Source organism: Camelina sativa, chromosome 20 (assembly GCF_000633955.1).
Source record: "Camelina sativa cultivar DH55 chromosome 20, Cs, whole genome shotgun sequence".
Classification (NCBI taxonomy): domain Eukaryota; kingdom Viridiplantae; phylum Streptophyta; class Magnoliopsida; order Brassicales; family Brassicaceae; genus Camelina; species Camelina sativa.
This window is the reverse complement of record NC_025704.1, coordinates 23,080,486-23,098,020: the sequence shown is the minus strand read 5'-3', so window position 1 is coordinate 23,098,020 and position 17,535 is coordinate 23,080,486. Positions and strand designations below refer to the sequence as shown.

The 17,535-nt window shown below is 40.3% G+C and overlaps 3 protein-coding genes and 1 pseudogene across 3 annotated transcripts; 3 read left to right on the top strand and 1 right to left on the bottom strand.

The window, feature by feature from the left end:
- Nucleotides 6,876-8,539, top strand: LOC104771484 (probable inorganic phosphate transporter 1-3). Its single transcript, XM_010496014.1, has 2 exons — nt 6,876-7,276; nt 7,387-8,539. Exons 1-2 carry the CDS (start codon nt 6,876-6,878, stop codon nt 8,537-8,539), a joined length of 1,554 nt encoding a protein of 517 aa, XP_010494316.1.
- LOC104771483 (probable inorganic phosphate transporter 1-3) lies at nt 11,004-13,248 on the top strand. The gene is made up of 3 exons (XM_010496012.2): nt 11,004-11,100; nt 11,373-11,784; nt 11,891-13,248. The coding sequence occupies exons 2-3, from the start codon at nt 11,384-11,386 to the stop codon at nt 13,062-13,064; spliced, it is 1,575 nt and encodes a 524-aa protein (XP_010494314.1). The 5' UTR covers nt 11,004-11,100; nt 11,373-11,383; the 3' UTR covers nt 13,065-13,248.
- On the bottom strand, nt 13,393-13,708 carry LOC109131302 (annotated as a pseudogene).
- LOC104771482 (probable inorganic phosphate transporter 1-6) lies at nt 15,200-17,229 on the top strand. Its single transcript, XM_010496011.1, has 2 exons — nt 15,200-15,246; nt 15,607-17,229. Exon 2 carries the CDS (start codon nt 15,635-15,637, stop codon nt 17,186-17,188), a length of 1,554 nt encoding a protein of 517 aa, XP_010494313.1. The 5' UTR covers nt 15,200-15,246; nt 15,607-15,634; the 3' UTR covers nt 17,189-17,229.

Below are 17,535 nucleotides of genomic sequence, written 5' to 3'. Positions count from 1 at the left end.
AGGAGTATCATGTGGAAATAGGGGTTTACTACTTGACAGATAACACTCATGTGTGGTGAATTTTAGTGGCTGCCAAGAGAGTGTAGACGGACATGACTTGGAGTTATTTCGTTGAGAACTTCAACCGTACCGTAAGTATTTTCCCTGTGAACCAATAGATCGGATGAAGGTACTGTTCATGCAACTCTTGCAGGGGACTCGGTCAGTTCGTGAGCTATACGTGGAGTTCGGTCGGCTTTTGGTGTATGCGGTCGGGCAATGGAGTCTGAGGACTCGCAGGTCAGGAGGTTCATGAGGGTGCTTTGGGATGACTTGAGGGTCCGTTGCAGAGGACGGAGTTACGCCACGAGAGCAGAGACTGTTGAGACCGCAGCTGAGATTGAGGAGGACATGAGAGCTCATGTGGTTGCACTCATTTCAGCGGTACAGCCGAGGAATGTTCATCATCATGGAGGTTCTAGCAATGGTGGCAAGCCTGCACAGAAAACCAAGAGGAAGTTGAAGGCTACTCAGAGTCCGATTGGTGAGGGATGCTACAGGTGCGGTAGCATGGACCACAAGGTAGTCAACTGTTCACAGAAGAATAAGCAAGGGGCATTGATAGAGTAGTGGGCAGATACTCAAGTGTGCTACAACTGCAGGGAGACGGGACACATCAAGTCCTGATGACCTAAGTTTGAGCAGATGGCGATGGCAAGGGTGCAAGATGGAGTGCAGCCGGGAGCGCAGCTGGGCGTGCAGCCGGTTGGGCGAATCGATCCGATACTGCGGGTGTACTCGACCATGGAGACCAGTGGGATTTGTGCTGGTGCAATCACAGGTTTAACTTCTGAGTTAAGACTTGGTGAACTTTGAAACTTCAGAATTTATGATTTGTCTTTGATAAAGTGTTAGGGTTCGTAGTATATGAGCTTTGTGTAGGAACCTTACTGGTGGACAGGTTTAAGTCCCACGTCTTGATTCTGGAGTAACTTATTGCTTCCTTACCCTGGAGTGCGCTGAGAGCGCCAATATCAAAGGAGATCCAAAAGAGTGGGCGGGTGTTGTTAAAATCGCGGGAGACGAGTTTCTGAGGGTTATTGGATTGACGAGAGGTGTTGATATTCAAATTGCAGGGGAGTCGATGCCAGCAGATTTGATTATCAATTTCGTGGAGATATATGATGTCATCCTTGGTATGGATTGATTGCATCGATACAAGGCACATCTGGATTACCATCGCGGTAGAGTGGTATTTGAGCGTCAAGGAGAGATCTTTGTCTATCATGGGGTGAGATTGACTTCAGGGAGTCTTCTTATCTCAGCTGTCGAGGCCGAGAAGATGGTCAGGATGGGTCGTGAAGCGTACTTAGCTACAATTTTGATGTTGAGGCCAGTGGGGCAGTCTACGGTTGGAGGTATTCAAGTTGTGGAGGAGTTTGAGGATCTGTTCTAGTTGTTGCAGGGGTTACCACCATCTCGGTCTGATCCCTTCACGTTTGAGCTGGAACCATGGACAACGCCGTTGTCTAAGGTGCCTTACAGGATGGCTCCAACAGAGATGGTATAGTTTAAGAAGCAGCTGGAGGATTTGTTGAGCATGGGATTCATTCGTCCTAGTTGTTCACCGTGGGGAGTTCCAGTTTTATTTATTGAGATGAAGAACGGGAATTTCTGCTTGTGTATTGACTATCGGGGTCAGAACCGGGTCGCTGTGAAGAACAAGTATCTTCTACTGAGGATTGATGAGTTGTTGGATCATCTAAGGGGTGCTACTTGGTTTTCCATGATTGACTTGGCATCTGGTTAAAGATGTGAGGAAGACGGCTTTCAGTACGAGGTATGGGCATTATGAGTTCGTGGTGATGCCTTTCGATTTGACTAACGCGCTAGCAGCATTTATGAGATTGATGAACAGTAAGCTTCAGGACTTTTTGGATTTGTCTGTCATCATTTTTATTGACAATATCCTAGTATGCTCTAAGAATCCTAAGGAGCATGAGGTACATATGAGAGCTGTTCTGGAAAAGCTGTGAGAGCAGAAGCTTTTTGTTAAGTTAAGTAGAGCATAAGCTTTTTGTTAAGTTGAGTAAGTGCATTTTCTGGCAGAGGGTGATGGAATTCTTGGGTTACATTATTTTTGCAGAGTGAGTTTCAGTGGATCCAAAAAAGATTCAGGCCATTAGGGATTGGCCAAGACCTCATAGTACCACTGAGATCAGGAGTTTCCTAGGATTGGCGGGATACTACAGGAGATTCATTCCGAGTTTTGCGAGTATGACGTAGCCGATGACCAAACTTACAGGGAAGGAGGTTCCATTTGTGTGGTCACTGGAGTGTGAGGTGAGCTTTGTCATCCTTAAGCAAATGTTGACTCTCACACCAGTGTTGGCACTGCCGGAGCAGAATAAACTTTACGTCGTGTATACAGATGCTTCAAGAGTTGGTTGGGGGTCTGTGTTGATGCAGTATGGGAAGGTTATTGCCTATGCTTCGCAGCAGTTGCGGTAGCATGAGGCAAACTATCTTACTCATGATTTGGAGATTGCAGCGGTGGTTTTTGCTTTCAAGATTTGGAGATCTTATCTTTATGGAGGGAAGGTTCTGGTATTTACAGATCATCAGAGCTTATAGTACATTTTTACTTAGCCTGAGCTAAATTTGAGGCAAAGGCGTTGCATGAGGTTGGTAGCGGATTATAATCTAGAGATAGCTATCCACCCTAGTAAAGCTAACTTGGTTGCAGAGGCTTTGAGTTGGAAGCGGGCGGCTTAAGCTCAGTTGTATGACATGGAGTCCTTAGTGGGTGATATTGGAGCTTTGAGGTTGTGTGCTATCTCACAAGAGCCTTTGGGTTTGAGGTGGTAGATCGAGCAGATCTTCTGAGTAGAGTGCGGTTGGCTCATAAGAGATATGAGGGGCTGGTGAAGGCCACTAGAGATGTTGGTTCAAAGTATCAGGTCTCCGCCAATGGGGCAATCCTTGTACATGGACGGATTTGTGTGCCCAAGGATGAGGAATTGAGGCGGGAGATTATGAGGGAGGCTCATGATAGCATGTTTTTCATTCATCCAGTAGCGACGAAGATGTATCGTTACCTCAAACGGTATTATCACTGGGTCGGGACGAAGAAGGCTGTGGCCGATTGGATTGCGAGGTGCGACACTTGCCAGTTAGTGAAGGACGAGCATCAGGTTCCGGGTGGGTTACTATAGAGTTTACCCATTCAAGAGTGGAAGTGGGATATGATCACAATGGACTTCATGGTAGGATTTACAGTGTCACACACGTTTGATATGATTTGGGTCATTGTGGACCGTTTGACTAAGTGAACACATTTTCTAGCCATTAAGAAAACCGATGGAGCGACTGTTTTGGCTAAGAAGTATGTGAAAGAGATAGTCAAATTGCATCGTGTGCCTGTGAGTATCACGACTGACAGAGATTCCAAACTCACTTCTGTGTTTTGGAGGGCGTTCAGGCAGAGATGGGCACGAAGTTGCATATGAGTACAACCTATGATCCTCAGATTTTGGAGAATTTGCTGAGGATGTGTGTGATGGATTGGGGTGTCCATTTGGCGGATCACTTGAGATTGGTAGAGTTTGCTTACAATAACAGTTACCAGGAGAGTATTTGGATGGTTCCTTATGAGGTGTTGTATGGGAGGTCATGTCGTACACCGTTATGCTGTGGGGAGAGGAGCATGTATGTTGCGGATTTTGTTCAGGACACCTTGGAGAAGATTTGGGTTATGAAGCTGAACATTTAGGAGGCTCAGGATCGGCAGAGGAGTTATGCTGACAAGAGGAGAAAGGATCTTGAGTTTCAGGTTAGTGATAGAGTGTACCTTAAGATAGCCATGTTGCAGTGTCCGAACAGGTCATTGACAGAGACCAAGTTGAGTCTGAGGTACATAGATCCATTCAGAGTGGTTGAGCGGGTGGGACCGGTTACATATAGGTTGGAGTTGCTTGATGGTATGCGTGCGTTCCACAAGGTGTTCCATGTGTCGATGCTGAGGAAGTGTCTTCACAAGGATGATTAGTTGTTGACTAAGATTTCTGAGGATCTTCAGCCCAACATGACTTTGGAGAAGAGGCCAGTGAAGGTTCTCGAGAGGAGGGTTAAGGAACTTCGGCGAAAGAAGATTCCTTTGATGAGAGTTTTGTGGGACTGTGATGGCGTTGAGGAGCAGACTTGGGAGCATGAGGTGAGGATGAAGGCAAGGTTCAGGAAGTGGTTCGATAAGCAGGTCGAGGCTTGAGCCTGTCTAACCTCGGTCTCAATTGTCGTTTGGATTGTTGTGAGGTGAAGTCTATGGTTGGAACGGAATAGAGTATTCCAGCCCATCTCTCTTGATACTTGATCGCTTAGGGGTGGTTGATTATGCGACTAAGTACCAAGATGAGGTGGTATTCAGGATACGTAATTCAAGTGAAGCTTGTTGTTGAAAGCGAAGACAAGTGCTGGTATCGTTGGAATTATGAAAGTTTCTAGAAATAGAAGTTTTTAAAAAAGGAAAGTGTCGAGATAGATCTAGTCGGGAGATATACTCGATGTCATCAGACTTGTTTGCTTTGGGCCGTGTGGGCCCAACTCATGTGGTGTCGGTAGCCTGATGGACTTTGTGGCCAGAGGGTGGGAGTGATATGTTAGCTTCGGATGACGATCCAAAATCGCACTTTAAGATGACGACCCAAGAGCAGGATTTTAAGACTCCTAGGATACCGTAGCTATGGGCCGGGGTCCAGAAGCGAGTCGTTATTTCTCAAAGATTGCAACCTGAGAGCGGGGGAGTAGATGTGAGTTACTTCCTAGATGTCGTAATTTAAGGCGGATAGTTTGACAGCGAGCTGGCATGTTTTTTTGGTTGCGACCGGAAACGGAGGAAACACTGAGTTGTGGGAAAATAACATCGAGGATGTGAGTATATTAACAAGAGTAGGACCTCCAAAAGTTTAGTCGAAAGGTGTGCGAACTGTTGCGACAATTGCACGGAAAACCTTGGCTAACAGTATCTAGTCTGGTCGGAGGACGTGCGGACCATGGTGACGGTTGCACGGAGGTCCTTGACGGATAGACGGTGTTGTGGTATTTGAGGACAGAGCCTTGTTGGTGGGGGATGCTGTTTTAATGCTTTAAGACTTTGTTGGTTGATTTATTACTGGTTTATGTTGGAATAATAATTGGTTATTCATTATTTGAGTTCTTTGTTGGATAGTTCATTTGTTTATTGTTGTTGTTATTTCTGCTGTTTGAATTAAATATTGTTAGGTTGTAAGTAAGTATGAGATCACTAATTAAATGTTATGTTAAAAAAAAAATGGCTCGGTTGTTTAAAAACTAATAAACTCAACATAAATGAAAATTTTTCTAAAGATAAATATGAACACATAGAATAGAAAACTTTTTATGTAATTGACCAAAACACATTTTTAACAAGTTTTAATGAACATCTAACAAAAATTACCTAAAACCAATACCACTTTTTGAAACTAGCACTTTTAATAAAAGAAACAAACTTTGCGAACATTATAGTGTGTATATATATATATGTGTATGTGCGTGTGGCCGTGCGGGAGCTTATAAAAAAAGAAATAGCAAGAGTATATACCTCCTAAAAGATACCGCATATCAACCCCACATATGTTCTATAAATTCCCAACATTTTTTCACTCATACCACCAGTACCATCTCTTCAGTCTCTCTTTCTCCTTTCCCTCTCTCTCTATCTCTCCCTCTTACAGGTTACTACTAACTTAACGGTCGAGAAGGTTAGTATATCTACATATATTTTACTAAATTCATCCTCTGGTCCACCACCAGAACATAAATTTTTGTATGTTGCTAGCAGGATTTTAAACTAGTTTACATTTGTTGTAAAGAGAAAAAGGTTTTTTGATGAATAAAATTTTATACATTCATTCAAAAAAAAAAAAAAATTACTTTTAACATCATCTTTAGAAGCTTATATAAGAGAATGTAGTAGACTAGTAATTTAACATGTTGTCTCCTAAGAAATCTTTCAAAAGAAAACAAAAAAATGTTGTCTCCTAATTAAAGACATTTTTCTCGTTTGTCTTTCTCAAACGACCCTGATAAAGAGTCAACCTAGTTTTTACTCCTATCCGACCGGAGGATCAGAACGTCTTCATATAACATATTAAAACCCTATATATATATATAGTATTATATACACACATATAAGAAAAAAATATATCATCGCAAAAGTTTAAAGTTTTGTGCGTGAATGCAGGGGAGACAAACCTGAGATGGCCGATCAACAGCTTGGAGTGTTAAAAGCACTAGATGTTGCGAAGACGCAACTATACCATTTCACAGCGATTGTCATCGCCGGTATGGGTTTCTTTACGGATGCCTATGATCTTTTTTGTGTGTCCTTGGTGACCAAGCTCCTAGGACGCCTCTACTACTTCAATCCAGAGTCAGCAAAGCCTGGCTCCCTTCCCCCTCATGTTGCGGCTGCGGTTAACGGTGTGGCCCTCTGTGGGACCCTTGCTGGTCAGCTCTTCTTTGGATGGCTCGGTGACAAACTTGGACGGAAAAAAGTGTACGGTATCACTTTGATCATGATGATCGTGTGCTCTGTTGCTTCGGGTCTCTCATTCGGAAGCCATGCCAAGGGTGTCATGACCACCCTTTGCTTCTTCAGGTAAAACCCACTTATGATACGCATCGTTTATCAATAGTTTTATAGTGTCTTTAAAGGGTCAGTCAGGTTTCGACCTGATTNCGGAGGATCAGAACGTCTTCATATAACATATTAAAACCCTATATATATATATAGTATTATATACACACATATAAGAAAAAAATATATCATCGCAAAAGTTTAAAGTTTTGTGCGTGAATGCAGGGGAGACAAACCTGAGATGGCCGATCAACAGCTTGGAGTGTTAAAAGCACTAGATGTTGCGAAGACGCAACTATACCATTTCACAGCGATTGTCATCGCCGGTATGGGTTTCTTTACGGATGCCTATGATCTTTTTTGTGTGTCCTTGGTGACCAAGCTCCTAGGACGCCTCTACTACTTCAATCCAGAGTCAGCAAAGCCTGGCTCCCTTCCCCCTCATGTTGCGGCTGCGGTTAACGGTGTGGCCCTCTGTGGGACCCTTGCTGGTCAGCTCTTCTTTGGATGGCTCGGTGACAAACTTGGACGGAAAAAAGTGTACGGTATCACTTTGATCATGATGATCGTGTGCTCTGTTGCTTCGGGTCTCTCATTCGGAAGCCATGCCAAGGGTGTCATGACCACCCTTTGCTTCTTCAGGTAAAACCCACTTATGATACGCATCGTTTATCAATAGTTTTATAGTGTCTTTAAAGGGTCAGTCAGGTTTCGACCTGATTAGGTCTAAAATATTAAACGATTGTTCGTAGGTTTTGGTTGGGATTCGGTATCGGAGGTGACTACCCTCTTTCTGCCACAATTATGTCTGAATACGCTAACAAGAAGACTCGTGGGGCTTTCATCGCCGCCGTCTTCGCCATGCAAGGAATTGGTATCTTGGCTGGAGGTTTTGTGGCACTTGCAGTTTCTTCCATTTTCGACAAAAAGTTCCCATCGCCCACCTATGAGCAAGACAGGTTTCTCTCAACGCCCCCTCAAGCTGATTACATTTGGCGTATCATTGTCATGTTTGGTGCTCTACCTGCTGCATTGACCTACTATTGGCGTATGAAGATGCCTGAAACTGCTCGTTACACTGCTTTAGTCGCCAAGAACATCAAACAAGCCACACAAGACATGTCCAAAGTGTTACAAGTGGAGCTTGAGGTTGAAGAAAGGGATGATGACCCCAAACTCAACTATGGCTTGTTCTCCAAGGAATTCTTGAAACGCCATGGGCTTCCACTCCTTGGGTGTACCTCCACTTGGTTCTTGCTTGACATTGCCTTTTACAGCCAAAACTTGTTCCAAAAGGATATTTTTTCGGCAATCGGATGGATTCCAAAGGCAGCCACCATGAATGGTATCCATGAGGTTTTCAAGATTGCTAGGGCACAGACACTCATCGCGCTTTGCAGTACTGTTCCAGGTTATTGGTTCACAGTCGCGTTCATTGATATCATGGGAAGGTTTGCAATCCAACTAATGGGATTCTTTTTCATGACTGTGTTTATGTTTGCCATTGCCTTCCCTTACAACCATTGGATTAAACCGGATAACCGTATCGGTTTCGTGGTTATGTACTCTCTCACGTTCTTTTTTGCCAACTTTGGTCCAAATGCAACCACTTTTATTGTCCCTGCTGAGATCTTCCCAGCCAGGCTAAGGTCTACATGCCACGGTATATCAGCCGCGACAGGGAAGGCTGGAGCCATCGTTGGGGCCTTTGGGTTCCTATACGCAGCTCAACCACAGGACAAGAGCAAGGTGGATGCTGGATACCCACCAGGAATTGGAGTTAAGAACTCACTGATCATGCTTGGTGTTATTAACTTTATTGGTATGCTTTTCACATTCCTCGTCCCTGAACCCAAGGGCAAGTCCCTAGAAGAACTCTCCGGAGAGGCTGAGGTTGATAAATAATCATGCTATCATATTGTTTGCTAATTCTTCTTTTATTTATTTTTTACTTTCTGTGCCATGCGTGACGTGAAAGTTGTGATATTGCAATCTGCAACTCTACTTTTGTTTTTCTGTGTGACAAATTGTAATCGATCGATACTTGGTGTTCATTATGGTATTGATTAATTTGTTATTTGCTTCTATAACACGCAATCAAGTCTATCTTTAGTTACAACTAAGCATATAAACTATTTTTATGTACATGTGATCAAAGTCTCCACTTATTTACCTTTTTGTTGGAAGAAATAAATTACAAAGCAAACAATGAATCAATTTAAACTAAATAATATATTTTTTTTGGTATCAGTTGGATCGGTCGATAATCGATCCTTAAATTGGCTGTATATATGTATAAAATAAGATAACAACTATGGAAGTCCACTAAGACAAGAACTTGTAAATTTAATCGAGTATATCTGCATATGCTCTCGCGAATATCCTATGTTTTGCGAATATGCTTCATTTTAATAATGATTTTGACTTTTGCTAATTGATAACTAATCTTCATGACAATATATATCCAGATTGTCACTCCTCAAATGTCAACTATTAGAGTTGAACGATTCGATTCGAGTACCCGAAAACAAAAACAAAAAAGTACATCGATTTAGAAATTCGGAATCTTTATGACTTATATTGGTAAACTATACTATTACTCCCTCGATTTTTAGTTATTTTGAGATTTCTTTTTTTTTTGGATATATTTAAGTGAAAATTCACTAGATTGACACAAACTTCGGTTAAAATAACTCAATGACCTACGATCGTATCTCATTTCTAGATTGATACAACGTTTATGTAGAAAGACCAAAACCCCCAAATTTTTATTTTAATTAAGTTTATGTTAAAATATTTAGTTCAACTGATTAACTTTAACAAGATTTTGCTTTCTGTTGAAGTTGAACGATATGATAGGAGAACTAATTATTAGGGAGTTAAACACCAATTTTACGTAGAAAATTGAAAGATTGGGAACACTTAATATGTTTTTTTTTTTTGGTAGAACACTTGACGATATGTTTAACTTCCTCATTGGTAAAACAATGAAAAAAATTATGAAAACATATAACTTAAAGAAGTGGAGGGATTAAGAATTTACAACACTCTTTATTTTGATTTTCTTAACTGCATTTTTTATATATATCTTTAAAACACTAAAGTTAGAATCAGACAGAAATATTTTATATATCTTTAAAACAATAATTGCAAAGTTACAATCAGACAGAAATATATAAAACTATACTTGTTAGCGTGAGTTTTCGGCTTTCAATTAAATAGGTAGAGGTCAGTTTATAAAATGGTATACCGGTACTTATTTATGTTTCACGTTTTGAAAATATTTATTTTCCTATTTTTACGACTTGAAATATTAATAAATTTTTTTCTTATTGAAAATTCTGCTATATGCTAGTACTGTAGTTTGTTAAAAGTATAAACTAAAATAATACAAAACGTGATTTATCTACTAAAATTGATATTTCAACGTTTAATATTTATAGTTCAGTTTATTTCGCTATTTAATTATTCCGCAATTGATCTAACATAGTAAACATGCTGAAATATATTTTGCCAAAATCGTCTACAAGAAAATTGATAAAATATTTACTACTTCGGCCGAACTTCACGCGGCAGTCCCATCACCAAAACCTGAGAAAGGTGGCTTCCCAAATGATTATAGCGAGCAATATTCCACAGTTTATAATGCACAACCATATATTAAGTGCACTAATACTCAAGGTCTATGCAGAACATTACTCTCATGAAATCAAAACGATATCAATAAACACTACACTAAAACAAACTTGTAATATGGCAATCTTCCAGAGCACATTACACTAAATTATTCTCTTTAGGTCCTATGACCCAACTACGCAAACATTGGCAAAACTAGGTATTCTGGTGCTAAGGCATCTTCGGTAGTACTCCCCCATGGTTAATATCACCATGGAAAAAAACTTGAATTATGATGTCTTCAACCACTTGAGCTGCCATAAATTAGGGGGAAAAAAATATTATACCAACTCATAAATTATTTGTTTTTTTTTCTTAATTAGGTGCAATGCATCTTCGTCAACTCATAAATACTATTTTCCCATTGCCAAGAACCGAAATCATCAAAATATTAGAATTAGAAATTTTCATATTACAAATGGATAGGTTCTAATTTGAAAGTTGCTCAAATTCAAATTGTAAAACTTATAATAATCTGCATATGGTTAATCATGTATGTCTAATTTATACTATAAGACAACAGCGTTTATTTTGCCGCTTATAACCAATCAATTATTGACATAGAAACCCAAATGACTTACAAAATGGTAAAATAGTCAAGAAGAGAAGCAGGCGGTCACGTTTGCTCACATCTCTTTCTCTTTTTAGAATACTCTATTATTTTTTCTATTTCATTGTGCTTCGCAGTCTTCTTCTCTATAAATTGCCAACATAATTGTTCATTTCTTGTCACCTACATATCTTCTCTCTTTCTCCCTAGAAGTTCTTAATCTCCTTCAAAGCTGGTTAAGGTGAATAATACTTGCCTTCGTTGATTTATTTTTAATGACTTATCATGTTGGTTTTATTAATTTTTCTTCTTAAGATATAATATAAACTACAAGACAGTTTTTGTAGCTTTTGTTCTTTTACAAAATTTTGGCCACACCAAAGGTCAAATGCTCTGTTCTTAGAAATAACAGAAAAAGAAAGTACCATAATATTTCAAAAGTAATAATTAAGGATATCTTATTGGGACCATTGATGACATGAAATATTGGATTATTTGTCTTTTCTATCACAGAGCTCAAGGCAATGGCTGAACAACAACTCGTAGTGCTGAAGGCACTCGATGTTGCCAAGACGCAACTTTACCATTTCACGGCGATTGTTATCGCCGGTATGGGTTTCTTTACTGATGCCTATGATCTCTTCTGCGTGTCCTTGGTGACAAAGCTCCTTGGTCGTCTGTACTACTTCAATCCGGCATCAGAGAAACCTGGCTCACTACCCCCTCATGTTGCGGCGGCAGTCAACGGTGTGGCCCTCTGTGGAACCCTTGCTGGTCAACTATTCTTCGGATGGCTCGGTGACAAACTTGGACGAAAGAAAGTTTACGGACTCACTTTGATCATGATGATTGTGTGTTCTATCGCTTCCGGTCTCTCCTTCGGAAACCAAGCCAAGGGTGTCATGACCACTCTTTGCTTCTTCAGGTACAATCCAATTATAATATCATATATACATTACACACACACCTGGTGAATCAATAAATTTATTGACTGCAACGTGAGGTTTAAAATTTTAAATGGTTATGTATAGGTTTTGGCTTGGATTCGGTATCGGAGGTGATTACCCTCTTTCTGCAACAATCATGTCTGAATATGCCAACAAGAAGACTCGTGGGGCATTCATCGCAGCCGTGTTTGCCATGCAAGGTATCGGTATCCTGGCCGGAGGTTTTGTTGCACTTGCAGTATCTTCCATTTTTGACAAGCAGTTCCCATCACCAACCTACAAGGAAGACAGATTTCTCTCCACGCCTCCTGAGGCTGATTACATTTGGAGAATTATCGTCATGTTTGGTGCTATACCCGCAGCCTTGACCTTCTACTGGCGTATGAAGATGCCTGAAACTGCTCGGTATACCGCCTTGGTTGCCAAGAACATCAAACAGGCCACACAAGACATGTCCAAGGTTTTACAAGTGGAGCTTGAGATGGAAGAGAGGGCAGAGGATGTCGTTAAAGACCCAAGACTTAACTATGGCTTGTTCTCCAAGGAATTCCTTAGCCGCCATGGTCTTCCCCTTCTCGGATGTACTTCTACTTGGTTCTTGCTTGACATTGCCTTCTACAGCCAAAACTTGTTTCAAAAGGATATCTTTTCGGCTATCGGATGGATCCCAAAGGCAGACACCATGAACGCCGTCCACGAGGTTTTCAAGATTGCTAGGGCTCAGACTCTCATCGCGCTCTGTAGTACTGTTCCAGGTTACTGGTTCACGGTCGCGTTTATTGATATCATGGGAAGGTTTGCAATCCAGCTAATGGGATTCTTCATGATGACTGTTTTCATGTTTGCCATTGCCTTCCCTTACAACCACTGGATCAAACCAGACAACCGTATAGGATTCGTGATTATGTACTCCCTAACCTTTTTCTTCGCTAACTTTGGACCAAACGCAACCACTTTCATTGTCCCGGCTGAGATCTTCCCAGCAAGGCTAAGGTCTACATGCCACGGAATATCAGCCGCCACAGGTAAGGCTGGAGCCATTGTTGGAGCCTTCGGGTTCCTGTACGCGGCTCAATCACAGGATCCGGCCAAGACTGACGCAGGATACCCACCGGGTATTGGAGTCAAGAACTCATTGATCATGCTTGGTGTTATTAACTTTGTCGGTATGCTCTTCACATTCCTTGTCCCAGAACCAAAGGGCAAGTCCCTCGAAGAACTCTCTGGTGAGACTGAGGTTAGCCCGGACGAGAAATAGTCACTGATTTGTGACAATGAAACTATTGTATTTTTCTATTTTTGATTTCATTATTTGGAGTGCGATCTTTGGTTTTGTTTCATTTTATTTGTTTGGTGACCTTGAGTTATGATGTTTACAAGAAATGTTGTATCCTGCATCTTTTTTTTTGTCATCAGAATTTTTATTATTGAAAGATGAAATACAACCATAAGCTGGCGGACGAAGTTTATGTCCCCAGAGTCTAAGGCCGGCAGAAAAAAAGATTTCTCCGGAAACTAAGCCCAAACAAGGGAAACTAAAGACGATACAACAAAACAGAAGATTTGAACCTAAATCGCAAGAGAGCAAAACCTTTACTAAGAACAGAAGGAACTAAGCTAAAATCTTAAGAGAAGCAATAGAACCAAGAAGCAAAGAACCTCTTCTTCTGAAACACCTGCGACTGAGATTTACTAAGAGTGCCCACGGCCAACCCAAAAGTAACATCAACCACCTCCTATCACAAAGAGAGCTGATCTCTCGGAACCAAGAACCAAGGACTTCATAACCCGGCAAGCAAGACAACTGAGTTAAGAGAACCTCGTGCTGTCACAAAGAACACACTTCCAGATACGACGACGGTGACCAAAGCACCAATTACCCAATAACGTCTAGTTAGAGCCCTTCAAAACGCGATCCTATCTAAACAGATCAGGAAGCGGAGACAAGGAGAGAGGCTTAACCCCCCAATTAACATCAATCTCACAACCGAGAACGACTAATCAAGGCAGTTATCAAACACAGCGAGCATCACCAAGGAGAAGAAACAACTGCGAACTAAGAGGACTAATGCAACATACAACCAAAACGAAACTTCTGCATCTATGGTTGAGATGAGGAGACAAGAGCGTAAGGAGGTTGTATCCTGCATCTATGGTTTAATTAATTAAAATCTTTTTAACAATTTTCGAAATCGACTCAACGTTCTCGTCCTGGATCAGAGCTTCCTCCTCTAAATGCAAGGCTTAATATATTTTACTCGGGCCTCATTTCGTATTCATTTTTCGGCCTCACATTTTTTTGTTCCTTCTGAAATTTGAAGATTAAACCAAGTTGAAAGAGGTCGAAAAAAAAAAAAAAACCAAGTTGAAAATTAAAAACATTACAACATATCCAAAAGAGGGAGTCAACAGGGAAAACACAACAAAAAGGGCTTACACAAAAGATAATATCCAAAAAGCTTGCGATTTGCAGCCCGTTAAGGCGTTGACGAATGTAAATAACCACCATTCCGTGAAACAATATCTCTATTTAAATGTTCAATATATATATATATATATATATATATATATATATATTTAATAAATACTCCCTCTGTTTCATTTTAAGGGATGGTTTATATGCACAAATTAAAAAACATATAATTTTTATTTAATTTACCTCTTTAATATAAAAACACCATTAAATATAATTAATTAAACTAATTAAAACATTAAATAAAATATGATTGGTCAAAAAAAATTAAATACATTTAATTGGTTGCATAGAAGAAAGTTGAAAACATTATTTAAAATGAAACACATTTTCATTTGCTAAAACATCACTTAAGGTGAAACGAAATGATTAATAACATGAAATTGTAAACTTCAAGAAATCTTTATTGAAAATTTTGAAGTTACTAAATTACCATTGGTTTAGAATTACTGGAAATTATTTAATACAAAATAATGTATATATAACTAAATATTAAGTTTTATTTAATGTGTAAAAACTCTAAAATATAGATATAATATACTTAAACGATCAGTAAAGAGGAATATTCTCAGTAATCTTTTTTTTTTTTTTTTGTCAACCATTGGGCCACAACTGGCCAGCCCATTAGCCAAATTCCTACATTCGTAGGAGCCGGGACATACTGGCCCATTAAGTTTTATTCTCAGTAATCTTTTACTGGTAATATTTGTTGTTTGTTAGAATCTACTTTGATAGAATGAATCGCAACAAAAATAATTAAATTGTCTTTTTGATAAAGTTATGGCATTATGCTCTCTTAATTTTTCCACTCTTGCGGTAATTCTATTCTTTTTCTAAAAGAATATGCCATTTGTGTTCTCATCTTCTTGTCTATAATATATATAAAGCTATAAAGTAAAACCCTAGCAACTAATCTTCAACAGTCGTCAGCCAAAACCAAACGAGTGTTTCGAGATCTCACTTGTTGGTAATCACTTTCGTCCATCATATGTAGTTATAATTTCGTACATATATTTGTTTGCAACTATAGCCAGATGTTTATTTACGGAAACTAATTTGTCCAATGAATCATGAATGTTGCATGAAAGAAACCATGGCATGATCTTTCTGTGTTAATATTTTTATCGCATTTTTTTTCTGTACGAGTCTCGAATCTCTAATTTTTTGGAATAGTTTGTTGATAGTTTTGATTTCCTTAAATGTAGGCAGATATATATTACTACTAGATTCGAAATCCCTTATAAACTAGAATTTTGCTACTAGTTTGTTACAACAACTTTCTCTATATATGTTGTAACAGTTCTTGTCACTTTTATTTTATTTTCAGAGTTAAGAGAACAGAACAAAATATCGCCATGGCTAACGAAGAACATGGAAGCATTTTGAAAGCTCTTGACGCTGCAAAGACTCAATGGTACCACATCAAGGCGGTGGTAGTCTCCGGTATGGGTTTCTTCACAGACTCATACGATCTCTTCGTGATATCTCTCATCACGAAGCTCCTTGGCCGGATCTACTATCAGGTTCCTGGCTCATCCTCTCCCGGAAGCCTCCCTGACAACATCTCTGCGGCCGTGAGCGGTGTGGCCTTCGCGGGAACGTTTCTCGGACAGATTTTCTTCGGGTGTCTTGGTGACAAGCTCGGACGTAAGAGAGTCTATGGTTTGACACTCTTGATCATGACCATATGCTCCATTTGTTCTGGTCTTTCCCTTGGAAATGACCCCAAAACCGTCATGGTAACTCTCTGCTTCTTCCGGTTCTGGCTTGGGTTTGGCATCGGTGGTGATTATCCACTCTCGGCTACGATCATGTCCGAGTATGCCAACAAACGTACTCGTGGAGCTTTCATAGCAGGTGTTTTCTCTATGCAAGGAGCTGGGATCCTTGCCGCAGGAGCGGTTTCGTTACTTGTCTCGGCTCTTTTCGAGAGGAAGTTTCCATCTCGGGCCTATGCATTGGACGGTGCCGCCTCCACCGTCCCACAGGCGGATTACGTGTGGAGGATCATCCTGATGGTCGGCGCCTTACCAGCTCTCTTGACTTACTACTGGCGGATGAAGATGCCTGAAACCGCTCGTTACACCGCTCTAGTTGCCAAGAACGCTGATAAAGCTGCTTCCGATATGACCAAGGTTCTCAACGTGGACATCGAAGCCTCTTCCGCAAAGCATGACCAAGCTAGGGTTTCCTCAGACGAGTTTGGCTTGTTCTCCAAGAAGTTCCTTTGCCGTCACGGACTCCACCTATTCGGAACAGCCTCCACATGGTTCCTCCTCGACATTGCTTTCTACAGCCAAAACTTGTTCCAGAAGGATATCTTCACAACCATTGGATGGTTACCTCCGGCAAAAGTCATGAACGCACTCCAAGAGCTGTTCATGATCGCTAAGGCTCAAACCATAATCGCTTGTTGCAGCACCGTTCCTGGTTACCTTTTCACTGTTGTTTTTATCGACAGAATAGGACGGTACTGGATTCAGATCATTGGTTTCGCGATGATGACCGTCTTCATGTTCGTTTTAGCTATACCGTACCACCATTGGACTTTACCAGCTAACAGGATTGGTTTCGTGGTTTTCTACTCTTTAACCTTTTTCTTCTCCAATTTTGGACCTAATGCAACTACGTTCATTGTCCCTGCTGAGATCTTTCCGGCTAGGCTTAGGTCGACTTGTCACGGTATCTCGGCCGCATCAGGTAAAGCCGGTGCGATGGTTGGTTCATTCGGGTTTGCTGCTTTGGTTAAAGCTTTGGGGATGAATAGGACGTTATACATCATGGGTGGTATCAATCTTGCTGGCTTGCTTATCACGTGTCTTACAATCCCGGAGCCTAAGGGGATATCACTTGAGGAGCTTTCCGGCGAAACTAAACCGGAGACAATCCAGGAGAAGATTGTTGTTTAGAAATTTAATTATTTTCCTTTTGTTTTGCTTGTTTATCGGAGTTTGTTAGGATTATTTTGTGTTTTATCAGATTTTTAGATTTTATTACTGCACTCAGTTTTCAAACGTTTTTTTTAATTATGTTTTCATTAAACAGTTTATTATTATAAATAAAACTGCTATTAGAATTTGATATCCAAAGTAAAACAATAAAAACATATAACATAATTTTAAAATATATATTAATTACTATGATATCTTTTCCAAACTAAACATCTTTTGTGGAGCGTGTACATCAAAATGATTGTTAGATGAATCTTGAATATCTTGCAACTTGTTTCCTTCGCACATTAACGAATAAGATTGTT

Excerpts from the sequence above, each read along its gene's own strand:
- LOC104771484 (XM_010496014.1), top strand. The coding sequence starts at position 6,876 with ATGGCCGATCAACAGCTTGGAGTGTTAAAAGCACTAGATGTTGCGAAG. Across the intron at positions 7,277-7,386 it reads ACCACCCTTTGCTTCTTCAG|GTTTTGGTTGGGATTCGGTA; the intron begins GTAAAACCCACT and ends GATTGTTCGTAG.
- LOC104771483 (XM_010496012.2), top strand. The coding sequence starts at position 11,384 with ATGGCTGAACAACAACTCGTAGTGCTGAAGGCACTCGATGTTGCCAAG. Across the intron at positions 11,785-11,890 it reads ACCACTCTTTGCTTCTTCAG|GTTTTGGCTTGGATTCGGTA; the intron begins GTACAATCCAAT and ends GGTTATGTATAG.
- LOC104771482 (XM_010496011.1), top strand. The coding sequence starts at position 15,635 with ATGGCTAACGAAGAACATGGAAGCATTTTGAAAGCTCTTGACGCTGCA.